We start from the raw sequence: 26,883 nt of genomic DNA, 5'->3' as shown, positions 1-26,883 counted from the left end.
AAGGAACCTCCATACCATTTTCCATAGAGGCTGCACCATTTTGCAGTCCCACCAACAATGTATGAGAGTTCCTTTTTCTCCGCAACCTCGCCAGCATTTATCGTTCAGAGTCTTTTGGATTTTAGCCATCCTAACTGGGGTTAGATGGTATCTCAGTGTGGTTTTGAATTGCATTTCCCGGATGCTGAGTGATGTTGAGCATTTTTTCATATGTCTGTTGGCCATTCGTATATCTTCCTTAGAGAAATGCCTACTTAGCTCTTTTGACCATTTTTGGGTTGCTTGTTTTCTTCTTGTAAAGTTGTTTGAGTTCCTTATATATTCTGGATATTAATCCTTTGTCAGATGTATATTTTGCAAATATTTTCTTCCACTCTGTTGGTTGTCTTTTAACTCTGTTAATTGTTTCTTTTGCTGTGCAGAAGCTTTTTAGTTTGATATAATCCCATTTGTTTATTTTTCCTTTGGTTGCCCATGCTTTTGGGGTCGTATTCATGAAGTCTGTGTCCAGTCCTATTTCCTGAAGTGTCTCTCCTATGTTTTCTTTAAGAACTTTTATTGTTTCAGGGTGTATATATAAATCCGTAATTCATTTTGAGTTGATTTTAGTATACGGTGAGAGGTATGGATCTAGTTTCATTCTCCTGCATATGGATATCCAGTTATCCCAGCACCATTTGCTGAAGAGGCAGTCCCTTCCCCAGTGAATAGGCTTGGTGCCTTTGTCAAAGATCAGATGGCAGTAAGTGTGTGGGTTGATTTCTGGATTCTCTATTCTATTCCATTGGTCAGTGTGTCTGTTTTTATGCCAGTACCATACTGTTTTGGTTATTATAGCTTTGTAGTATAGCTTAAAGTCAGGTAGTGTTATGCCTCCAGCTTTATATTTTTTGCTCAGCATTGCTTTGGCTATGCGTGGTCTTTTATTATTCCATATAAATGTCTGGATAGATTTTTCCATTTCTGAGAAAAAAGTCGTTGGAATTTTGATGGGGATTGCATTGAATTTGTATATCACTTTGGGTAGTATGGACATTTTCACTATGTTGATTCTTCCAATCCAAGAGCATGGGATATCTTTCCATCTTCTTGTATCCTCTCTAGTTTCTCTCAGCAGTGGTTTGTAGTTCTCATTATAGAGATTTTTCACCTCCTTGGTGAACTCAATTCCTAAGTATTTTATTTTTTTGGTGGCTATTGTAAATGGGCAGGCTTTCTTGATTTCTCGTTCTGCATGTTCACTATTGGAGAAAAGAAATGCTACTGATTTTTGCGTGTTGATTTTGTATCCTGCTACTGTGCTGAAATCATTTATCAATTCCAAGGGTTTTTTTCTAGAGGTTTTCGGCTATTCGATATATAGGATCATGTCATATGCAAACAGGGACAGTTTGACTTCCTCTTTTCCAATCTGGATGCCCTTTATTTCCTTCTCTTCTCTGATTGCTCTAGCTAGTACTTCCAACACTGTTGAATAGGAGTGGTGAGAGTGGGCATCCTTGTCTAGTTCCTGTTCTTAAAGGAAAAGCTTTCAGCTTTTCCCCATTCAGGATGATACTGGCAGTGGCTTTGGCATATATGGCTTTAATTATGTTGAGATACTTTCCCTCTATACCTAACTTATAGAGGGTCTCTGTCATGAATAAGTGCTGAACTTTATCGAATGCTTTTTCAGCATCTATACAGATAATCATATGGTCCTTGTGTTTGAGTTTATTAATATGGTGTATCACATTTATTGATTTGCGTATGTTGAACCAACCTTGCATCCCTGGGATGGATCCCACTTGATTGTGATGAATAATTTTTCGTATATGTTGCTGTATTCTGTTTGCTAGTATTTTAGTGAGGATTTTTGCATCTATATTCATCAAGGATATTGGCCTGTAGTTTTCTTTTTTGGTTATATCTTTACCTGGTTTTGGTATCAGGATGATGTTTGCTTCGAAGAATGAGTTTGCGAGATTTGCGTCCGTTTCGATCTTTTGGAATAGTTTGTAAAGAATCGGTGTCAATTCCTCTTTGAATGTTTGGTAAAATTCTGCTGTGAATCCATCTGGTCCTGGGCTTTTCTTTGTTGGGAGCCTTCTGATAACAGCTTCAATCTCCTTTATTGTCATTGGTCTGTTCAAATTTTCTACGTCTTCATGGTTCAGTTTTGGGAGCTTGTATGTGTCGAGAAATTTATCCATTTCCTCCAGATTTTCAAATTTGTTGGCGTATAGTTGTTTATAGTAGTCTCAAATGATTCCTTGTATTTCAGATGAATCAGTTGTAATATCGCCTTTTTCATTTCTAATTTTTGTTATTTGAGTCTTGTCTCTTCTTTTTTTTGTTAGCCATGCTAATGGTTTGTCAATTTTATTTATCTTTTCAAAAAACCAACTTTTTGATTCGTTGATCTTTTGAATTGTTTTTTGGTTTTCAATTTCATTCAGTACTGCTCTGATCTTAATGATTTCTTTCCATCTGCTAAGTTTAGGTTTGGATTGTTCTTGTTTTTCTAGTTCTTTAAGGTGAAGTGTTAGGTTGTTCACTTGCCATCTTTCCATTCTTCTGAAGTGAGTGTTTAATGCAATAAATTTCCCCCTCAATACTGCTTTTGCAGTATCGCACAGGTTTTGCTATGATGTATCATTGTTTTCATTAGTTTCAATAAATTTTTTGATTTCCTGCTTGATTTCTTCTTGGACCCATATGTCATTAAGTAGAATGCTGTTTATTTTCCATGTGTTTGTATAGTTTCCAGAGTTTCGTTTGTTACTAATTTCTAGTTTTAATCCATTGTGGTCTGAGAAGATACATGGGATAATTCCAATTTTTTTGAATTTATTGAGACTTGATTTGTGACCTAATATGTGATCTATCCTGGAGAATGATCCATGTGCTGATGAGAAGAATGAATATTCTGAGGTTGTTGGGTGGAATGTTCTGTAGATATCTGCCAATTCTAATTGGTCTAGAGTCTTGTTTAGATCTTGTGTTTCTCTACTGATTCTTTGCCTAGTGATCTGTCTAATATTGACAGTGGGGTGTTCAGGTCCCCTGCTATTATGGTATTAGTGTCTATTTCCTTCTTTAGGTCTAATAGAGTTGTTTTATAAATCTGGCTGCTCCAACATTGGGTGCGTAGATATTTATGATTGTTATGTCTTCTTGATGGATCAGTCCTTTTATCATTAAGTAGTGTCCCTCATTGTCTCTTTTTATGGTTTTTAGTTTAAAGTCTATTTTGTCAGATATAAGAATAGCTACTCCAGCTCGTTTTTCTTTTCTGTTTGCATGGTAAATCTTTTTCCATCCTTTCACTCTTAGTCTGTGTGAATCTTTATGGGTGAGGTGGGTCTCTTGTAGGCAGCATATAGTTGGGTCCTCCTTTTTGATCCAGTCAGCCAGTCTGTGTCTTTTGATTGGGGAATTTAAGCCTTTTACATTAAGAGTTGTTATTGAAAGGTGTTGATTTATTCCTAGCATTTTATTGGTTGTTTGGTTGTCTTAGGTGTCTTTTGTTCCTTGCTTTCTGATTTACTGTTTGGTTTCTGTGTTTGTTGGTTTCTTAGGTTGTAGACAGCGTTTTTGTTTGCTTGTTTTCTCTTCATGAATGCCATTTTTATTATACTAGTGGGTATTGATTTTTCTTGGGTTTTTATGGCAGTGGTAGTTATTTTTCAGGAACCAAACCCAGTACTCCCTTGAGGATTTCTTGTAAGGGTGGTCGTGTGGTAGTGAACTCCCGCAGTTTTTGTTTGTCTGAGAAATGTACTATTTGCCCTTCATTTCGGAAGGATAGCCTTGCAGGGTCGAGTATTCTTGGCTGGCAATCTTTGTCTTTTAGTATTTTGAATATATCATCCCATTCCTTTCTAGCTTTTAGGGTTTGTCATGAAAAGTCTGATGTTAGCCTGATTGGGGCTCCCTTATAGGTGATTTGATGCTTCTCTCTTGCAGCTTTTAAGATTCTCTCTTTGTCTCTGAGTTTTGCCAATTTGACTATGAAATGTCTTGGAGAAGGCCTTTTTGGGTTGAATACGTTTGCAGATCATTGAGCTTCCTGGATCTGAAGATCTGTGACTTTTCCTATACCTGGGAAGTTTTCTGCCACTATTTTGTTGAATATGTTTTCAATGGAATCTCCATTTTCCTCCCCTTCTGGAATACTCATGACTCGGATATTTGAGCGCTTAAGGTTGTCTGATATCTCTCTCAGATTTTCTTCAATGACCTTGATTCTTTTTTCTTTCTTTTTGTCTGCTTGTGTTATTTCAAACAGCCCATCTTCAAGTTCAGAGGTTCTCTCTTCAACTTCGACAAGCCTGCTGGTTAAACTCTCCGTTGTGTTTTTTATTTCGTTGAATAACTTCTTCAGTTCAGCAAGTTCTGCTACATTTTTTTTCAGGACATTGATTTCTTTGTACATTTCCTCTTTCAGATCCTGTATACTTTTCCTCATTTCATCATGATGTCTAGCTGTGTTTCCTTGTATCTCATTCAGTTTCCTTAGAATTATCACTCGAAATTCCTTGTCAGTCATTTCAAGGGCTTCTTGTTCTATAGGATCTAGAGTTTGAGATTTATTAACTTTTGGTGGTGTACTTTCTTGATTTTTCGCATTTCTGGTATCTTTTTTTTGATGTTTATTCATTGTGGCAGGGGGTTTCACAGTCCACCGGTTTGAGACTAATGAATAACTAGGATGTTGCTGTGGTTGCCAATTTCGTATGGCTACCTCCGTGGCTGCTCAGTTGGCCTCTAGTGCCTTGTGTGTGTGGTTGCCTCGGGTCTTGGGCTTCTCCGGGCAGCCACCTCTCTGGTCAGCTTGGACTCTGCTGGGCTGGTGGATCACGTACCACAGGATGTGTGATCGCTGTTGAGCTTTCACTTCCTGTGTAGGACTTCTCCCTGTTCCGTGTGCTCTGGCCCAGGCTGTTGGATCGTGCAGTCGCGACCCCACAGGGTGTGTGGTTTCTGTCAAGTCTCCGCCTCCCTGGCCGCACGTCTCCCCACTCTGTGCACACTGTGCTGGGCTGGGGCGTGTCTTCTGCAACCCTCGTCTATCAACTGGGCCTTCAAGACCCTGCTCGGCACCGCCTCGCCCAGGAAGTCTACCAGGTTTCTGCTAGGCACAGACAACCGGTCGCTCTGGGTGCCTTTGTAGCACTGTGTAGATCTTTCTCGGGACTTGTTCACCTTTGTATCCCCCCAGTATAAACCGAGTCTAGCGCCCGCCTGCAGCCAGCTCTCCGGCAGGTTCAAGCGGACCTGGGAACTCTCCTACCACACTATTCCCAACCAGAAATTCGTTAGGCTTTTTTCCGAACTGGTGGCCACAGAGATGGTAACTGCCTTCCAGTAACAGGAAGTTTACCGGGGGCCGGAGTCCAGGGTGTGGTAGAGTGACAGTCGGCCCGCCCGTACTTCCTTGCCCTCCCGACACTGGCTGGGGACGCCGTACGCCACCAACCCGCCAGAGAACCGCGGAGGGAGTGGGAGGAGAGGCCGGCCCGCAGGCTCCGCAAAGCCCCGCGCCGGGCCAAGCAAGTGGGAAGGCTCAGTGACGGCCGAGCCGGGCGGAGCTGCTAGCACCTGGGAAAATGGAGGCAGCCCCGGGGCGGTGAGTGACCCGGTGATGCAGGCGGGAGCCGGGTGGGCGTCAGCACCCCAAACAGGGCTGGTCCAGGGGTCACTCACAGGGCTGTGCCAGGTCGGGCGCTCACTCTCTGCCTCTGGTTTGTCGCCTTCCCCGTTCTCGGCCGCTGCCGCCTCGGGCTGCTCAGTCGCGGCACGGCTCGGGTGCTCCCAGTAATCTTCTTTAATGCCGGCCTGAAACCTCAAATCCTGAATAGGGCAGCTGGCCGCCTTCAGCGCGGCCCCCGCCTCCGGGATCCTGTCTGCATCCACAGCAGCCCTGGCGCCGTGTTCCCTGTTTCGAGACTCGCTTTTGCAGCTAAGAAACAGTTCTTTTCCTGCTCCACACTTCAAAGCTGTTGCCTGTAAATGAGGCAGCCTCTCCTGCCGGGGGGCAAAGTGGTGGTCAGCCCCCACGACCGGCCACCAGCAGCGGTCCTCCCTTAAGAGATGTCAAGAGGAAGGTCCACAAGTTTCCCAGCTGCCTGAGGCCCAGTGGCCGCCTTTTCCACCTCAGCTACTCCGCGCCAACCGCTGCAGCCACCGCCATCTTGAAAACTCCCCCTGAAGTGAATTTCTATTATGAAGGTGTAACTTACACAGCAAGGTAATCTAACACCGTTAGAGATTAATTCCATGGAAGCCTAAGGTACCTATGAGAACACAGGAGTAGAACCCTCCCTGAAATTATGTGCAACATTGTATGTATTGTCTGTGTCTGTGTGTGTATTACATATGTGAATATTTCTAGCGAGATGGTCCATGACCTTCATCACATTTTCAAATGGTTCCCAGAACTCCTCCCCCAATGTTAAAAAAAAAAACACCTAAGTAATCAATAAAAAAGGCACAAAACACCTTCTCCTTATTATATCCACCATTTTAAGATCAATTGTTCAACACTGTGATTTTATTTTATGTTATTTTGTTTTCTAAAGGAGGGACTGTAAAATATACACAGAGTACTGGGTTTTAGAGAAATTTTAGAGGAGCTTGGAGATCCTTCGGCAAATAAAAAAAGTCTTATTAAGGACTGTATTTCCTATCAAAGTAGTAAATCACATTTGGAAATACTTCCTTTCTTAACTAGATTGTTCCATGATATAATGTACTCTGATAGCTTCCTACAGCCAAATTAAACAGCTGGTCACTGAACATAAGTTCAAAATACAATACTCCAATAGAAGATAAAATCAAAGCTCCAAAAGTTTGCTTTTTTAAGCAGGTAGTTTTGAAACGGGTTTCACAGCAACAATATCTAATATCCCATCGCCAGAAGTCTTTCCAGAGAACAAAAATAAAAACTTTCTTCTGCAGCATTTCTAATCCAGACCCTACATCTTGCTCATAATATCGCCTTAAGAAACTTTTCACAGTTAAAAGCATCCATTAGCATTAAACAAAATTATGCGATAATTCTGATTTTACAGAAAGGTTCTTTAGTTTACCCAGGGCTCCTTTGGCTGAAGGGCTAGAGGCAAACCCCTTCCCTTCTCTGACCTCCACATTTCAGTGTGTGAAATGAGGGGGTTAGGTTAAACCAGAAGTTTTCCAATCTGCTGTCCAGCAAGGTCCAACTCTATTTTTAAAAACTGAGATTTCCACCCAGCATCCCAAACATCACCCATCAGAATCTTATAGAGTGGGTCTCAGGATTCTGTATTTTGAAAGTTCTCCAAGTAAATGTCATATAGAAGAGCATTTAAACCACTTGACAAGCTACTTTTTAAGGCTTCTTGCAGTTCTGGTATTACAGGAACAACCAAATAGTTATTAGGAGGGAAAGAGCATGGCCTTGTTCTGGATACAGAAGCTGGCAGAATTAGCATCAGAGAAGCTCATTTCCTTTCAGCGTCAGAAAACATGTGCTGGGCCGGCCCCGTGGCACACTCGGGAGAGTGCGGAGCTGGGAGCGCAGCAGTGCTCCCACCGCGGGTTTGGATCCTATATAAGGATGGCCGGTGCGCTCACTGGCTGAGCACGGTACGGCCAGTCACAAAAAGACCAAAAAAAAAAAAAAAGAAAGAAAGAAAACATGTGCTAACACTGTGACACACAGCTCTGGGGAAGTGAGCCCACCGTCACTCACGGCATTCAAGCAGAGCAGGGTAGATGCCTGCAAGAGAGTGGAGCCTTTTCAAGAGACATACTTGCACAAAATATCTATTTGTTGTTCATGTGAATTCAAATTTAGCTGGGCCTGTATTTCAGTTTGTGAAATCTGGCAATCCTGCACTGGTGACAAGTTTAATGGTGACCTCTAATGTCCATTCCAACTCTCAGAGCTTAGGATTGCATGAAAAGAAACCTGGAGCTTGTTTCTGAACACAGCACCCTCACGTCTAGACTCAAAGCCAAATACTGTGAGCAGAAAGTAAAAGTTCCTTGATATGGGAATCACTGTGGGGTCCCCTCTGAAATGGCGAAAATGACAGGAGACCCAGATCCAGCTTCTTGGCTCTCCCACTAAAAGAATGAAGAGAAAAACAGATTTCAAAAATGACTCAGGAAACTCTCCTGATTTTCAGAATCCAATAGAAAATACTTCATCCTTTTCAAAATGAAAACCATGATATCATTCTGATGTTAAAAATTTTGTTTTATGATAAAATGAGATTTTGATCTCCTCAAGGCTTAGAGTGATGCTATTATATTGGATAATTTAGGCATGAAATCATGTTTCAGATAAACAAACCTGTTTCCATAATCAATTTTGGCTGTGACCTTCTTCTTCAGTTCTTTGAGCTCATCCTGTGGCAGAGTGCCAGAAAGAATCTGCGATCGCCATTCAATAAGGTCGTAGATCATGTGCCGCACGCTTCGAAACATCTCCCTATTATCTTGCTATACAGGGGGAAAAAAGCCAGTTGTAAAGTTTTTGGTATAAAATAGCATTGGAGACTGTATCAAATGATTTTTTCTTCAAATATACATGTAATATATGGACTTTAGTTAATGTCAAATTCAAAGGTGCTTTTAATATAAATTGGAGAACACATTATATAGAATTTGGTTCCTATGAGACATTTAAAGATTAAAGAGTACAAGCTAAGTAATGTACAATCCCCAAAATTCCATCCAACATACCAGAGTATATACCAAGGAATGAAGATGTTGACCCCAGCAGAGATGGGCTTTGACCCTCAAAGCCTGCTCATAAGCTTCTAGCATCTTGCCCATGGATGGACAATTCTTAAAGCTCCCTCAGAATTAATCTGACTAAGTCTAAAGATCTGAGTCCTTGCTCACCTGCATACAGTCTTCAGAATACCCTGTACCCTGCACCACTCTCAGTACACTGAGAAACTGAACCCTTCCACCTCACTGTCAGTTGAGCTATTACAGGAGAACATTCTATGCTGCGCTCCCTGGTGCAATGTGGTCCGTACGGCCCACACAGAGATGCTTCTGCAAGAAGCCAAATCTCAGAGTTCTCAGTGTCTGTATGCCAAAAGGAAAATGCAAATAAAACACAAAATTTACACTTCCCACCACTTTTTACAAATTCTAAATGGGATTAACGGTACAAAGAAAAGCAACTTCGTGCAGTCGCAAGAATGCAATCATCAAAGAGATTAGGAATTATCCAAAGGGAAGATAACCCAGTGGTTCTTTCCACAATAAGAAATCTAGGTGGAACCTAATGTGATAAAATTCTAAATATCATGGTTCCTTTAAAAAATTTAAATGTGGTCATTGCTGCTTCTTAAAATAACTTCCCCTCAATGCAGCTGAACCAATCACTCCACTATTTCTAGTATCTGACTTTCTTTCTAGAAGGTTCTAAGATCCCGATGACCCACCCATCACATAGCACCCTAACAAGCTATTTTACATCCCATGAGCTACTCTTTGTAATATTATCTTAATTTTATTTTCTTAAATGAAAAGTAAATGGTCAAAATTAATCATTTATTGCAAAATTATATTTGTTCCTCTTATTAATTGTCCTTGTCCATCTCCCTAAGGCCATACTGAATATCTAAAATCCTTAATATTTTGCTAACATCTACAACCACAGAGCAGAGCAAAAAATGCATATAAAAAATTAAAATCATTTTTGCCTTGGCTTTGGACAAATCCAACAATGCAAGTCCTGCAGAGGCAAATTTACATTTTGTAAAAGGAAACAAGGGTGATCATTAAGAATCCCTGTTCCAGGGTTATGTGGCCAAAACTGTGTCCACTGGCATGTTAGTCAGCGCCAACTCCTGTTTGTTTTGTTGCCATATTTTTGTTTAAAAATTGCTAAGTTGAACATGAAACACCGACTACAAAATTGCTCAGATTTACACAAAACATTCATGGATAACTTTACGCTTTTAGGTTTTTGAGTACGTTTGATGAACAATTACTGCAAGTGCTTATTACTGTGCATTTACAGGAAACCACTGTATAATCAAAAACAGCAAGCCTGCCCAACAAGCAGCTGTAGGACTTTAGGAAGTGTTCTATGTTCCCAAGAAATGAACGCACTGACTTCCTTCCAGAGCCTTTGCTGTGATAATAACATTAGCATATGAGAAATCAACACTCTGAATAGAAATACAGGCTTAACAAAAGGTAATCTTCAGCAAATATGAATTTATGCGCAAAGAAATGCCCTGAGGGAATATGAAATGGAAGATGTCAGAGCTTCAACCTCTCTGCATTAATAAGACTTCTTCCATGACCAGGAGAACCGGACAACTGTACACAAAGCTAGAATACAAAATATTTCCCTACCTCTGTCGTAAACACAGTTAACTCTAGAAGATTATGCAGATACCTACAGCTAGACAATGGCAAAAAGAAAAAAAAATAGTCATCACCCTTAACTATATCCATAAATAAGCACCTATCACTGTTTAAAAGCAGATTTTAGTTTTCGTGATCAAAATATAAACTCTGAGTGACATCAGCACAGATTGCCTAATCCTGTCTTCCAGGGGCCTTAAAGCAAGCATGTTTCCCTATTTAACACAAGGAAAGACCAATCCCATGGTCCCTTCCTTTACAGTCTACTTTATTACAGTGAGTACAGCTGCACCCCAACACAAGGCAGGTCAAAGGGCACTCAACCCCCAACGATGGCGCCACTCATGGGCCATGTTGCTTTCTTTGCCCTTTCTGAGTAAGACGATGTCCCAGAACATGACATGTCCCATATCAAGGGCCATGTTAAGGTTCCCAGGGAAAGGAAAACCATCTCACTGGTACAGCAAGGTTCAAAGAGACCATCCTATATTTTTAAGTTTTGATTTAACATCTCCTTTTCTTACCACGTAGAGCTGTCTCCAGATGGTAGACCACTCTCGGAGCGTTGTGGTGACTTCCTGTATGAGGGGGAGGTCGCCTGGGATGACTGTTTCATGTTGCCTGGGATGAAAGAAGGAAAAAGCAGCTGAGGGCATAACTTCATTAACTGCTGTGAAATGCACCTGGTAAATTCCAGATCTAGGCCATGGAATTTAATATTTAAGCAAATGGAAAGAAATACACAAAGAAGACTGTGTTCACACATACAGAGTGACGAGCAATACTATGCAGCGCTGAAGGATGTGCACGCATTACCCTGCATGTAAGCCATCCACCTTGCATGTCAACGTAAGGCGAAGGAAGCGAGTAATATCCTATTAAAAGTCCTCGGAACGTCAAGGTCTGGGAAGAGGAAAGTGTATTATTCATAATATGTGTACCCATCCATCCTACAGATGCCATAAATTACAACTGGTCTGTGTGGCATTAAAATGTAGGTTTGTAAGATTATGTGTTCATTTCCATCACGCATAAAACTCATTATATGATAATACATGAAGCAGTTATCCTTCACAAAATAGGACAGAGGTTACAGCTGTCAAATGTCCCTGAAGACTCTCTGATCCCAACTGATTTCTCTCTTGCCCTTATCCTTCCACCCCAAAAAGTTAACCCTTGACTGATTCTTAATTGTTATCTATTTACAGATTAGTATTGGTCACATCTACCATTGTTTCTGTCACGTGCTGTGAGTGGGGCACTATGCTAAATAAGACCCTATTTGGGACTGGGTAAGAGATGGAATTTGTGGTCTGTGCTGCGAGGCTACCCGGCCCCATCTGGCAAGCATGCAGTGTCAAGGGACACTGCAGTAGGTTCCAGCTATATCCCTTGAGTTGCATGGAGCCCAGACTTGTGGAAGGAACCCCGATTTTGGTTCACAATTGGGGTTCAGACCTGCAATGACTTACTGATGGTGAAAGGCTCCCAAGGGAAGAGGCGACGGAGTCCCTGAAAGAACATTGGTCTCTGTGGAGGGGTCTAGAACCAGATTTCTAAGGGGAGGGTGCATAAGAGACCACACCCTCCAGAACTGCTGTTGAGAATTACCCGGTGATAGGACATCATCCATGTCTACCAAGGGACACGACTGCTAAAACAGCCAAGCCAACCCTGTTGTCAAGGAAGGAAGTTGATGAAAATGTGGTTCATTACTTTCTACAATGTTGATGGAGTTTGGATGTATTGTCTCCTCCAAAACTCGTGGAAATTTGATCTCCAATGTGGCAGTGTTGGAGGCTGACTGAGTCATGGGGACAGATCCCTTATGAATGGATTGGTGCTCTCCCTGGGGGAGGGAGGATTAATGAGTGAGTTCTTGCTCTATTGGTTCCTGCAACAGCTTATGGTTTATAGGACCCTTGCACCTCCTCTCTCTCGCTCTCTTGCTTCCTTTCGCCATGTGATCTGCTCGTACCCACCAGCTGCCTGTAGTTTTTCCGCCATGAGTAGAAGCAGCCTGAGGCCCATTCCAGATGCAGCTGTCCCAGAATCGTAAGCCAAATAAACCTCTTTCCTTTATAAATTACCCAGTCTCAAGTATTTCTGTTATAGCAACACAAAACAGACTAAAACAAATGACATCCTCATGAAGCCTGCAGGGAGAAATTCCTCTCCACTCAATGAGGACACTCGTCACCACTGGGGCTGTGTCCATCGCACAGAACCTGAGTCTCAGCTCTTCACACTGGCTACCAGAAGCTTAGAGCTCAGTTAGACCCGCTTCACCACCTCCACGCATGCTCCTGTCCTGGCCTCAGTTCTGGTTCCTTCATACCTTCCTCCCTTTGGACAGTCCTAATCTGTCCCTTGGACTAACATGCCAACTGGCACTAACGTATCTGATCTTCCTCCATCCTGTTATCTTTGTTGCCACCTTGTTACCTGCCAGGGGTCAGGAATATACAAACCCAATGATGCCAGCCTCAGAGGGCTGTTGATGAGACTAAGGGAAGGTATGTCACAGCTGAGCAACTGTCAGAAGGACTGAAACATGGGGGAGGGGTTGGACTGGGGAGATGCTAGTCAAAGGACATAAAAATTCAGTCAGATTGGAACGAGTTCAAGAAATCTGTTGCACAACAGGGTGACCACAGTCAATAGCAACGTATCATACACTTGAAAATTGCTCAGAGAGTAGGTCTTAAGTGTTCTCATCACAAATAAATAAGTACATGAAGTAATGCATGTGTTAATTAGCTTGATTTAGTCATTCCACAATGCACACATGCTTCAAAGCATCATGCTGTATACCATCAATATATATTATTTTTATTTCTCAATTAAAAACAAAATATAATTTAATAAAAGAATGAATGGGACATAGACGCTCAGCTGGCGGTGGTGATTCTCATTAGTTACTACAGTTCTGCATAATCAAACGGGACATCAAGAGACAGGTCAGGGCTGGGGGTTCCCATCCGAGCATACCCGTAGAGTGGGAAGAGCTGGAGACGTGAAGGCAACAGAGGCCATGTCAAAAGGGAGGGGTCGCAAAGAATTAGAAGGAGGCCAAGGACAGCACCCTGAGAGCAGCGAGCAGGGAAAGAAGACTGTGGGCGCCTGAGCAGTAGTAGGTCAGGATAACAATAGACAGGGGATAAGGGAGCAGCAGAACTGACAAGAAGCTGTAACTAAGTGTCTATCACTGCAGGAAAGCTCTGAGAGAGAAGGACTGATACGACAGTGTGAAGTGTGGAAATAAGGAGGCACTGGTGAACACATCAGTACAAGACACGGGTCAAGATGGGAATTGCTTTGGTTATGGGGAGAAAGGTACAAATCAGTGACAGCAGGCATACAGCAATCATTTGGGATGTCTGAGAGTTTAAAGAAGGCCAGTGTCCAGAGACAGAGAGAGACCAGGCAAGAGATCCTGCGGGAGAGATTCTACAAGAGAGAGCGAGCCTGTGAGAGAGAGAGCCTGCAAGAGAGATCTTTCAATAGAGAGAGACCCTGCAAGAGTGATGGGATAATGAACTTGGAGAGCAAGAAGGTAGGCAGGGGTGGGATGCAAGAGTGGCCTGCATTGACATTGGAGAGGAAGGGAAGGTGGATGTCTGCAGCAATCTGGAGGATAGGAGGAGGGGGTAAGATGCCCTGTTGTACTGGGTTGAATTATGTCCCCCCAAAATTCACTGAAGCTTAAATTGTATCCCCCATATTATGTGTATTAGAAACTTAGCCCCCCCTGTGATTGTTAAGAGGGTGGGAAATCCTATTATGGTAATTGAAAGGTGGAGCCTTAAAGAAGTGATTGGATTATAGGGCTGTGCAGTAGTGGATGGATTAATAATGGTGGTCAGGGGCGTGGTTCTAAGGGCTCTAAAAGAAGAATAGAGTCTCTCTCTGCTCTCTCTGCTTCCACCATCTTGCAATATGAAACCCCTGGGTCACTGTTGCCACCACCAGACGGACTTTGGACTTGCCAGCCTCGGAAACTGTAAGCAATAAATTTCATTTTTCTTTATAAATCACCCAATTCCATGTATTCTGTTATATGCAGCACAAACGGACTAATACACCTGCCAAGTCTGAACGTGGAGGTTCTTCACAGGAGGGGGCAGTTGGGCAGCTGGGTTTGGGTGGGGGCAGCAAGGAGACAGTCGGGGTAGGGTAATGAGCATGGGGAACGAAACATGGAACCCAAACATCGGCGAGGAGATTGTTTCTAAATTGTTCACCATCGCAATGTCCTCTGCCCAGTGGGGCACCCAGGCCCTGAACACCCAGTGACAGGAACCAGAAGTGTCTCTGTCTGCCTATCTGGGTGGGTGAGACTCTACTTATTGAAAAATCAAAATAACATCTTGTGTTCACTTTATTATGATTCATAATTATATTTTCCATAAATTCTTTTGTATACACCAAAGTGCTTTTTGAAAAATCGTTGCCATATACAATCTGACTTGATTCTGATGCAGATATAAAGTGCATTAAATGCACACTTCACTCAGTTCTTTCCACAATAGGGTAAGAGTTTCAAAACTTTCCTTTGTTTTTCTTACTCTTAATACTTTGCATATAAAACATTTTATCTGCCTAAGAAAATGCCACATTGCAGGTCATCACCATCCATGCCTTTCGACTATTTTCTTCATTTTAATTTTGCATCATGGAACTGGAGAACCTGAACAGCCCCCTTCACACGTTAAAAGTACAGCGCTCAGAAAGGCAATTTTGTAATCAGCCAGAGACATCATTATGCAGTAATCATATGATTAGTAATTTTATAATTTACATACTTAACTGAGTGTGAAGATATAGCAGAGACAAAAAAAGAAAACGTTTTAATGTTCCTTCTTCCAAGTTCACACACACCTGGTCATTCATTTACCACTCCTGCCTAACGGGCTCCTGCCCCACAAATGTCCTTTTAGTGATCTTATATGTCAGTTCTATGACCTCTAGGAAACATACATCACCACTAGACAAAAATGTAAATTCATACATGTCCCAATTTAACAACTGTTGCTTCACTCTAAACTCCACTTATAAACAGTCTACAAAGTGCTCCAGAAAAACAGACTCAGAGCTGGGGGCTGTGGAGTCTCTGCCAAGTGGGATAGCTTACACGGGAAGCGCACAGCACTAGGACCTGCACTTTCCAAAGCTGACCTCAGGCTCAAGGACAATGGCTGCAGACTCCAGATAATTCCGAATCACAAGTCCCCTCCCTCTCCCCCAAACTGCTATCCCATCATAGTCAATCACATCTGCTGTCATAACCCCTAATATCACCATAACACACAAAGAGCAGCAAGGCCAAATATACTCACTGCAGTTCTTCATTTAACATCAAGACCAGACTCACCCTTTTCCTTCAACTATCGCTTCTTTAAGATGAATATATGAAGCAGGAAATATACCCTTTGGGAGAAAAAAAAAAAGATGGCAGTTTTTGTTATCAATATGAATAACGGATTGCCAATCAAACCATTGCCCCCAATGAATTAAAAGACTAATGGGTTATCATGGGAGGAGACTGATGGCTTTATAAGGACAGGAAGAAGCACATTGGCATGCACTCTCCCCCCTTGCCATGTGCTACACTCCACTGCCTTGGGAATCTGCAGAGAGTCCCCACCAAGGAGAAGGCCCTCACCAAATGTGGTCCCTCGACCTCCCACTTCCCAGCCTCTACACTGTAAGAAATAAATTTCCTTTTCCTATAAATTATCCAGTTTCAGGTACTGTAATAAGTGACAGAAAATGAACTAATACACGATGTCCATAAGCAGAGACACCCCTCATCTCAGCAAACCCACTCAAGAATCATGAAGCCACGGGAGAGACAGTGACGGGATGAGCTGGACACAGCTGGAAGTTTGAAATGAGCAACTTTGACTGGGCCTGCTCAGGACCAGCCCAGATCAACTGCACATTTGTCAATATCTATACAAAAGATGTTTACAGAACACTTGGAGTCAGGACTCTTAGGGGCCACATCTCTTCTCTGCTACTGCCTGGGGTGGGGGGGTGGGCCGGTGCTTGTAAAATTAAAACCTCTGTAAGGCTTTGATGTCCTCATCTGCCAGTGAGGAGCTTAGACGGAAAAGTAGCCACACCACCTACCCAACTCTACTGTGTCAATGAGTTGCAGTGTCTGGGCACCCCAGTGCAGACAGGAAGTACTATGGTCAGGGAGACCCTGGGGGAATGGGACAGATCCCAAATTGAGGAAGGTGAAAACACATACCAAATACCAAGTAAGCATCAAAGGAAAGTGAACAGCTCGCCTGGGGCACACCCAGCCCATATAGGGGTGGGGTGAGGGAGGGAATGTTAGTCCGTGATCCTAATCTCTTTATTTCTAAAGTCTGCACCCATCGCTCTTCCAGATGAAACTCAGGGTTTCATCTGCAGTAATACACTATTGATTGTAGAAGGGAAAATCAATGTGAAAATAGAACTTTCCTTGGAGAAATCTATTCTACCATCACTTGGTTGAAACGTTTCTTGTCCAAAGACCCATAGCCCAGTCTGCACTTAGCAGGATTGAGGTGGGAGGTCCTTTCTCCAAGCTGCAGATGTGGCACACTAATACTCCTAATAGTGTCTCTCACACTGGAATACCTACATGACTTGAGGGAGGAAGGCTGCCATGGGGACCAGCCTGGATCCTTCCCAAGAGACTGTGCTGCAAGAGGTTGAAGAGCTTCATGGCCTCATGGAGCTCTAGCCTGTTCGGCACAGCCCAAGCTTCATGGCCCTCATGGAGCTCTAGCCTGTTCGGCACAGCCCGGTCCAAGGCCTCTGGGGAAGGCAGAGCAGGAAGGCCCTGGCACCCGAGACACTGGACTTTAGCAGCCTTATTAAAGGCTCAGGACCACAACTGGGAGTGCAGCCCAATAAGGAGATAATGAGAGGCAAATTTAAGGCACGGAAATAAAACGATCCTTCTGTCAAGTATAATTAGATATTAAAATGTATAAGTTAACATGGACAGCCTAACCACAGCTTAGAATGGACAGTACATCAAAACCATAACATCGTAGAATAAAACAGAAGAGCCATAATTAGGTTTTGTGAAGCTAAGAATGTTAAAGCCACAATAGAATTGTGTACAGGAGTGTCCACCACAACGATCTGCAGTGTAATTACATGTAACGACATGTCTCAGTTTCAAAAATTCAAACCAACACACATGCAAACTGCTCTAGTAGGGCAGAACTCCTTTTTTTGCAATACAACATAAGCAGTGTCAAAATAGTTATGAGCAAGTGGGAAATGAGCATGCATGAGCTTTGCAAATTTGTTAATTTATCATCAGTGATGCTATAAGACTGAAAGTGGTGAGCAGCATTTTTTTTTTCCTGAAGTCATTATACCCAGATCATTCTCTTACACATACAGTACCATTCTATCAGGAAAAGAATGACTCCACCTTTCACGACAACAGGCCAACACCGTTTCACCAGCCAGCAACTCACTCATGGAAATGAAGCTGCAATTTCTACGCACACATATTGTTCTGAAGAAAACGATTCAAGCTACTTCAGATTCCAACCCATGTTTTGTTTTTTTTTTAATTCAGAGAAAGAGATATAGAAGTAAAACTCCAAGACACAAATGAGATGGAACTGATTTCCTCTCACAGTGTGATTTATGAAGGGACATGCCCTGTATTTAATAAAAAGAACTTACCTTCTTAGACTTTTTTCTTAAGGTGTAACCTCTGTACCACCCTAAACAAACACAAAGTTGAAAAGTTAGTACAAGGAGACATAACAGGGTCCTAACAATACCTTGATGGTGTGTAGAACTCATAATTTTGCAGAACCAGGGAAGTCAGCTTGTCACTAGAATTCAACAAGCCAAATGCTTTAGAGATACACTATGGGGTTTCCGAAAGAACATTTCAAAGTAAACTTGCCACTTGGCTAGTAACCTTCACACGTGGACCTCCACTTCTCCACCTCCCTTGGCCTCCCATGGCCCTGAAGCAGCAACCTCAAGATAAGATGCACAGTGCCAAGAAGAGGGCTTGTCCCATAACCACTTGTCCCTGACTAGGCTCCTCATGTATGCATTTCCTCTCTCCCTCTGCCAGATTTGGATCAGGGTCTCCCCAAGTGCACATACCAGCATCCTCAGATCATCAAGAGCTGTCCCGAAACAGAAAACCTATTGAGAGCTAACTTCCTCCCTCTTCAGTAGGGAGGGGCTTCGCCCTCAAGCACCCACCATCTCACAAAGTACTTCTGTGGCAAAGACACAGCCCTTAGCAGGAAGCACCAGGGCCAAGCATGGGCCCACCTATCCCTTTCGGGTTTGGCCTTGACCCAACTTCCCATTCCTTCCATGTGGTGAAAGAAAGAAAACAGTGAGAGCAAAAGACTGACATGCTCGAACTGTCCACATGCATTTAACACTGAATGGAAGAGCCCTTTCAACAACAGACCAGACCTGACCACACCCTGAGCACCAGGCTGAGGGCAGACACTCATCCCTGCAAATGCCAGGGGTCCACAGCTAGCAGCCAATCTCCTGACAATTCCACTTCTGCATGCCATCAGAAGGACATTTTCTTACCCCAAACATTATGATGTCATTGCAGGCCACCTCGCTTCCAGAAAGCAAATCAAAAGCTCAGAGTCAAAAACAAATGAATAAAAACTAAAACTTAAAAAAAAAATTTTTTTTAAAAGCTTAGAGACAAATCCCAACTGAAATCCCACAGGAGCAAAAGGACCCCACCAGAGATTTATGGTGAGCACTTAGAAAGTATAAGTCGGGAAAAACTCCTAGAGAATAACTAAATATTGGGGGTTTATACACTATCACAGAAAGTCAAACCTCAGAGACAAAAGATGGGGGCTGGTCGGTTCGCTCAGTTGGTCGGAGCGTGGTGCTGATAACACCAAGACCTCAGGTCTGATCCCTGGCCAGCTGCCAAAGAACGGAAAAGAAACCAAAGCTGTATGAAGGAGAGAGCAGCTCAGACAAAACTGAACATGGGCAAACGCTGCAGAAATTTGCCCACCACATCTCTCAAAAAGTAACGATTTTAACAACCAGGACTGAAGAGGATGATTATCAGCCAAAAAGTGATGGTGTTAAAATAAGCAAAATCCTCAAGAGACTCTTAAAAACGGGTTTTCTAGACATTTGGAAAAGACGACAAAAACTCCCAGGACCCTTGCAAAGGCTTCGTTAAGACCCATTTACGATCAGTTGAATCAGCTTCACCTTCCCGACATGGGGAGTGAACAGTTTGATTAGGAGCACTGCTGATAGAAAACGGCTAGATTTCAGCCATACATGTGAAGGATGATCTCCTGATGGCCATAATGTTGGCACAGGGACAGCCAGCCCAGGACCAGTGCCCGTCTATGACGTGGTGCTCACGGACAACAAAAGGGAAGAACGGAAGGACCCTGTAATGAGTTGTTCCAAAGCTGAATTTACCCAATTTAAAGGACTGTCCTTTATCCTGTTATTAAACCCTTCCATCATTTTCAGCATTAATACGGCCATTCTTTTCTGAAACTGACAAAGGATTAATGCCCTACAATGCATAAGAAAATACTACAAAGAGACCAGAAAAAGACAGCAGCCAAGCAAAAATATGCACAGTTTATAAACAAAGTATAGAAGAAGAAATCCAAAAGACTTGCACAAGTATGAAGAGATGCTCAAACTTAATAATAATCAGAGAAGTGAGAGCTTAAAACATGGCATCACTACACAATTATTAAGAGTCGCAGCAACCAAAATGCTGCAAGAGATGGGCAGCCCCAGGCACTGTGGGCAGAAGTGTAGACTGTAACAACCCGTGTGGCGGCGGCAGGCCCGGCTCCTCCAGAGTCCGTGTCCCACACCCAAGAGCCAGCAACCTCTCCAGGAATCACAGCCCAAAGACATCCGCAGGCCCGTGCATAGTCAGACAGACACAGGATGCCCGGGGCAGTTGATCTCAGGTGGCAGGAAGCGGAGACAACCCGAATGCCCATAACTGGAAGGGCAGTTAGTATAACGTAGGACATTCACACAAGGCAGCAGTTAAAGCCATGGATTAAACAGACACGGCAACTGAAGAACACCTTAAAATAGAGCATAAGGGAAAAGTAAGAAACAGAATGAGAGCCATCACCACACTGACATCCATTAAAAACACATGCACATCAAACTGTAGGAGGGCACAGGCAAGCAGAAGCGTCCACTTTGAACACGGGGGAAGCATTGCTATGGGAAGGAGCAGGAAAAGGGGGATCCCTGAGGTACAAGGCAGCGAGTCTTTTGTTTTACCTAATGTTGATAGACAGACAGTAGTTTCCTTTTCAATGCAGTTCCTCAGCAAAATGAAAACCTATGGTTTGCCTCCCTAAGGTTTTTTGCATGTATTACACCTTCAACTAACTGAGCCCCCACACTAGGTGCCCGAGACAGCACCAGGCGTCACCAGCAAGGAAAAGATGAGACCCAACCTCTGCCCTTGATGAGCTCACAAACTGGAAGGCTCCTGAGACAAGCAGGGATCAAACACAAACCAGGCTGCACGATAGAGTTTAGCATGAAGATGGGGAGAGTTTGTCATGGTAGAGGGTTACGCAGGGGAATGGCGGACTTAACAGAATGATCACTGGCGGCTCCGTGGGAAATGGTGAAGAGAGGATGAGCCTCGGAGCAGGAAGACACACAGCTGGTAGCACTACCAGGCTGGTTAACTTCTTCTGGGTAGCGCTTGCTAGTGGCCTCCCCACAGTCAACCAACCTGCTCCAAGCAGGAGACACCCACCCAAGGGACAGGAAAATATGGGCAAGACACAGTCCCCAAACTCGGGGAGGGCACAGCCCAGCCCAGGGGAATGGCAGTCGGGTCGTTTTGGAAGAAAATATATCATTGTCACTTTTATAAATTTGAATAAATTAAGTTCCAATGTTGTAGCTAAATCAAAAAGATAATTTCCTAATCCGTGAGCAAGGCCTGCAGCCTCCCTCAGGCGCAGCAGCATCCAGCCCCCGGGCACTATGGAAACAACAGACAGCAGCACCGGCAAGCCCCTGACCACACAAGAGTCACTTAATAAACACCTGGGACCTTGTCAGCCTCTTGGGTCTGGCTGACCCTGGACACTGCTTAAAGGCAGGAGACCTTGTCATGAACGACCCCTCACAGCTCTTCCCACTCCCACAGGGACCTGGGAAGTTCCTTTCTTTGTTCTATGTTCTAAGCCTTCATGATCCTAAGAGAGAAATTAACCATAACTTGAAGGTAAATTTGCTCTTTGAACCTTACATTAAAGAGTGATCATCTAGAAATGATATCCTCTGAGCAAGCTTAGTAATATCCTGAAAAGGATCACACAGATAAACACAATTTACCTTGACAAACAGAAAAATTTTCTTAGGGGAAAAGCGGGAAGGAGAGAGGAAAAAAAGGGAAAAGCCCCAATGCTAACACAACCCATGAGATCCAAACAGAAGAGGGAAGCAGCTGGCGAACGGACGGAAGAACATCGTGCCACTTCTGTTGGATGGGGATGAAGTCATCGAGTCTCTCAAAGTTAGAACTGCCTCCCCAGAAGCATGTCTCCAGTCAGATTCTGATTAAAGTTGGTTGTCGAGGAAGGGGAATTCAGTTGATGATAAGGAGTCTTCACAATGTCTGAAATATTTTAGCCAGAATCTAAGGAGATTGACTCACCCAGAAAATTAAACCTCACTGAACACCCCTTGTAATGGCGTCAGCCAAAAAGTCAAATGCCTGTTATCCCAGTTTTTTTGAAGTTCACTGTATCACCAGCGCCTAAAGATTCCACTGTGTAAAGAACACATTCTTCCTACAAAGCAAAGAACAAGAAACTGCGGTCCCCACATGTCCAGGCGCCACAGGAAATCACTGACTACTCAGGAATGACATCACTGCCCAGTGTCTATTAACCAGGATCTCAGCTTCAACTGACCAGCAGCAAAAGTAAAAAGATATGAGGGCATTTCCCCTCCAATCAGAAAAGGGCCTCAGATGAGAGGTTTGATCCTTAACCTCTCCTTAATTTTCCTGTGTTTCCTCTCAGCCGCTGGCAGTATGTACTGAGAGGAGATAAGGAAATCCAATGTCAGCTGCAAAAACTGCAAATGAGCAGGAGCCCCTGCAACTCCTGGTTCCCAAGGACCGGGTCTGTGTTTGCAGAGTTGCATCTGCTTCCAGGCACAGGCCACTGAAGCTGATTTCTTTTCAGACAGGACTTTTTTAGGGTAAAAGGTGCAAATGGAATGAAATTCTAAATCAGCATGCATCAGATGAGGAAATAAGAGGTACAAACACTGAGTATTTTAATAGGTTTGCGCTTCTCAATAGTGTCTACGGGGAGCCCTGGAGCTAGCCGTGGCTTGCCTGGAGCACGGAAGCTCAGTGCCGCTTCACCCCTGTGCAAAGTGGACTTCAAAGACTGAGCTGGAGGTTCAATTTGATTTGCTGATTACTATGTGATGTCTACAACTTCCTCTCCCACCTCTACCTCCCATTCGGAAGGGTTTAGCTAAACCCTGTGTAAAACAATTTTGCTACTGAAATTATCTATTTTAACAAGTTCTTTTTATTCGTATGCCCAAAAGATGAAAACACAATCTTCCAGAAGCTCTAGATCCAAGGCCATCATTGCTTGCCTTCTGTGCAACAAAAATCATAGCATAAAATAAAAGATGGCCTGCTCGAATTATTTGCTAAACACTGACTATGAAAACCAATTGTCTGAAAAACAAAGGACATCAGAAAACCACTGTCACCAACACTATATTTATTGGATAATTATAACGACCGCTTCGCAGGACCACATCTCACACAACTGTGACAATCTCTGCTTGCCCCTAAGAAAATGGGGGTTGAAGGTTAAAGAAGAAGGACAGGAAATAAGAATTGACAACTGTGATTCTTCTGAGACATGCTGCTAACAAATCCAAATGGGGGCATAAAAAATCTCATAATTCACATCAAACACATCAAAACAATGATCTAAAAACTAAAATACCTTACGTGTATTCATTACCAAGTGGTCAGTTATTAACAATCATGATTTACATACACCTGCAAAATGAGGAGTCAAAGTGTTTTTGGTTTTTTTTTTTTTTTTTTTTTTTTTTTTTTTTTGAGGTTAAAAATGGGATTTTTTAGGGCTGTCTGGTTAGCTAAGTTGGATAGAGCAGTGTTATAACACCAAGGTCAAGGGTTTGGATCCCATACCTGCCAGCTGCCCAAAAAAGAAATGAAGGGGGATTTTTAGCTTTATGTTCATCTTAATAATGCAGTATTTAAATAACAGTTTCACTACCGCCCTCACCTGAACAACATCCATCTGCAAGAAAACGCATCATGAGAACAGAACATGATTAAGAACATTTTTCTAGCAGGGCAATGCTCTGCCCAGTAGGCATTGGAGAAGTGTGCCAACTGCCCAAAACAATAAGAGAAATGTATACGCACCTTCATATGTTTCTAAGATGTGCACAGTGTCTCCTATCTGTAATGAAAGTTCATCCACTCCCCTGGCATCATAATTATAAAAAGCTGTTAAGAAAAAAGGTTAAAAAAATATATTAATAGAGGTAGAAGTGACTGTGCTGGGTTGTTTTTGTTTATTTTTAACATTGAAATGCATTCAGTCTTTGCCTGGACCATTGATACCCACAAAAGTAGCCTTTTCTTTCACAGACAAATATAAAGAACCGTTAGTTTGAGTAGGAGATATTCCTAACTACCCATAAAACCAGACAACCATAAGTGAGCTTTTCAATGTCGTAAAATAAATATGATGTAAAATTTTCCATTTTAACCATTTTTAAGTGTACAATTCAATGGTTCATCACAATACTGTGCAATCATCACTAGTATCTAGTTCCAAAACGTTTTGATCACTCCAAACAGAAACCAGTACCCATTAAGCAATAACTCCCTAATCTCCTCCTCCTAGCCCCTGGTAACCTCTAATCTTCTTCCAGTCTCTATGAACTGACTACTCTAGGTGCCTCATATTTGTAGAATCACACAGTATTTGTCCTTTTATGTCTGACTTCTGTCACTTAGCGTAATGTCTTCAAGGTTCATCCACGTTATATACCATGTACTTCATTCCTTTTTATGCCTGAATAATATTCCACATGAGTGAATGTTTGTAATAGGAAGAAAACTGAGAACATTGTTAACATTTTAATTGTTACTTCATATACCATCTTTTATTTCCACTAATAGATTTTTCTATTTTTCTAACTACCACCTGCACATGAACTGAATATCCTTTGGAAACCAAATTAATAAAAAAATTATCACATAGCCAAAGTTGCTATTAAGCCAACAGGCAAGATTACAATCACAGCAGATAAAAATATGTCCAATATAAGGACGAAATCCTTAAAACTGACAAGGATAGCCAAGAAATGTCTGAAATCCCAAATGCTTATCGTGATGTAAAGCTGTTCCTATTTTGCAAAAGGGTTGTATTGCTCCTAGATAAGCATTTAAAAAGTCCTACCATTAAGCGCAATCACACTTTTGCTGAAGCATATGGAAGAAAGGCAACTGTCACAGGCATAAAAAGGATGTGACAAAGTATTTAAGGCCCAAAAAGTAGTCAACTAGCCCACCTTCAATCTAAAGAAATACACACACATACAGCAGTGTTCCTACTGTACAATGGTGTCTACCTAAAGGTGTGCCACACTCAGTGTAAAACTCATCCTCAAAACCCCCAAATCCCTCACCCATCCATCCCGAACACCCCAGCCAGACCAGGCCAGTTTTAAGGGGCACCTTTACCACAGGGCATCTCTCACACTCTCCTTAACCCTGTCACCTGCACACTCCTCCTGCCAGCATGGCGGGCCTCCCACCACCTGGACCAGCACCCCTCACCGTCCTTCCAACCACACACTCCCTTCCCTGGGCCCCTCTTCTGACGGAAAGAAAGAAGCTAGCCCATCCCTGACCCATGTGGACCAACTTGCCCTCCCTCACCAACTGGTCCTCCCCACGGTGCAGCTGGTCAAGAAAGCCAGGCCCCAGGGTGTGCCTGCTCTCGCAGCGCAGGTCTGTTCCTCCGAAGCTCCACGCCACCGCACTACAATGAATTCCTTCTGCATCTTGCTCTGTATGAGCCGGCCTTACTGCAGAGGTGTGTGTTTCAATGTCCCTATCTATAGAAGCCACCAAGAGCAGAGGCCACACATCTTTCCACATGCCATGTGCACACCTCCAAGGAAAGGGTGATGTGGTGCTTAGCTGTGCGAGGTCTGGCCTCGCCCATCCCGAGGGGCCCAAGCTCCCACAGCTGGGAAGGCATCCAGCACTTCAGGCCCACGCAGCCTTCCTGTTGTCATGTCCGTGGTCTCTGGAGACAGACCTCTCTACCCCTGAAGACCTGGGTGGCCTCCAGCAAATGACCTATCCTCTCTATCTTCAGTTTTTCAATTTGTAAAATAGGGATACTGACACCTACCTCATAGAATCAAGTGAACAAAGGCATATATACAACACAAAGGTACCTTAAAGAAAATAAAGCTGCTGAGGGGTTTGCACGAAGGACCACGGTCAACGCTCAGTTAATGCCGAGGGCCTCTAGTATGGTTGTAGGTGTGCTGTTTTCACTGCTATGAAGACTTCTGTCACTACCAGAATCCTCCTTAAAAAGCCAAAGCAAGCACACTACCACATATTCGCAACAATCTTAAATTATCAAAAACCATATACAGAGAAGGAAAGAGAAAATTCTACTTTCTCAGGTCCTTTGCTATATTTTCCCCCAAATTCATAAAATTTAAGTGTTCTCAACTGAGAAAGATGGTTGTTAGTAGTTATTAAGTTTTTTAGCATTTTATAGTGACTCTTTAACAAGAAATAACTGCTTCAGGTAAAGAAAGCCCAGAGCATATGCTAAACTTGCCCAGTTCAGCGTAACTATATTCTTCCACCTTCAGGAACCATAAATGCATTTACCACAGTTCTTAAGAGTGTCCCTGCCAGCATGCCTATTCTGTTATAGATGTGGGGGGGAAACATGTCAAAGATAAGAGAAATGAAATAAAAAGAGCACGTCAAGTGTGAATACATTCAGGCACACGTGAATTTGTAAAGTGCATACACGATTCCTCCTGTTGTGTTTCACCTTTCAATAGCCTAACCCCCCATCCCTGAAGTAGACAGTGAAAAGTAGTGGTGGAAATCTCCTACATGGATACAGAAGAAGCTTCAAATTTAACTGTGAAATGAGCCTAAATCCCCATGATTATATAGATAAGAAAAAAAGAGACATGGGGCCTTATGCACGTGGCCCCAAAGCACATAACAGCATCGAGAACACAACACGGATGGCCCAGCCCAGCCCTGTGCTCATTTTAGGATTAGTGACTAAATAATCCTGTATGTAAAGGCAAATTAAAAGACTCAACTATGTAAGAGTATTTGACAAGGGAGTGGGTGGAAGGGGTAAGGATGGCATGAGAATAACGGCCCCCCAAAGGCATCCC

The 26,883-nt window shown here is 43.0% G+C and overlaps 1 protein-coding gene across 4 annotated transcripts in view; it reads right to left on the bottom strand.

The window, feature by feature from the left end:
* The window catches only part of DOCK1 (dedicator of cytokinesis 1), a 489,712-nt gene that overhangs the window by 410,296 nt on the left and 52,533 nt on the right, over nucleotides 1-26,883 (bottom strand). For all 4 annotated transcript variants that reach the window (XM_063103414.1, XM_063103416.1, XM_063103415.1 and 1 more), the window contains exons 2-6: nucleotides 23,849-23,932; nucleotides 18,070-18,110; nucleotides 15,737-15,792; nucleotides 10,887-10,983; nucleotides 8,321-8,469 (exon numbers count right to left, since the gene is read on the bottom strand). In XM_063103414.1, the coding sequence (XP_062959484.1) occupies nucleotides 8,321-8,469; nucleotides 10,887-10,983; nucleotides 15,737-15,792; nucleotides 18,070-18,110; nucleotides 23,849-23,932 (427 nt within the window). The remainder of the gene's footprint in view (nucleotides 1-8,320; nucleotides 8,470-10,886; nucleotides 10,984-15,736; nucleotides 15,793-18,069; nucleotides 18,111-23,848; nucleotides 23,933-26,883) is intronic.

Source organism: Cynocephalus volans, chromosome 7, assembly GCF_027409185.1.
Source record: "Cynocephalus volans isolate mCynVol1 chromosome 7, mCynVol1.pri, whole genome shotgun sequence".
NCBI classification, from domain to species: domain Eukaryota; kingdom Metazoa; phylum Chordata; class Mammalia; order Dermoptera; family Cynocephalidae; genus Cynocephalus; species Cynocephalus volans.
This window is presented reverse-complemented; position numbering and strand designations above follow the sequence as displayed.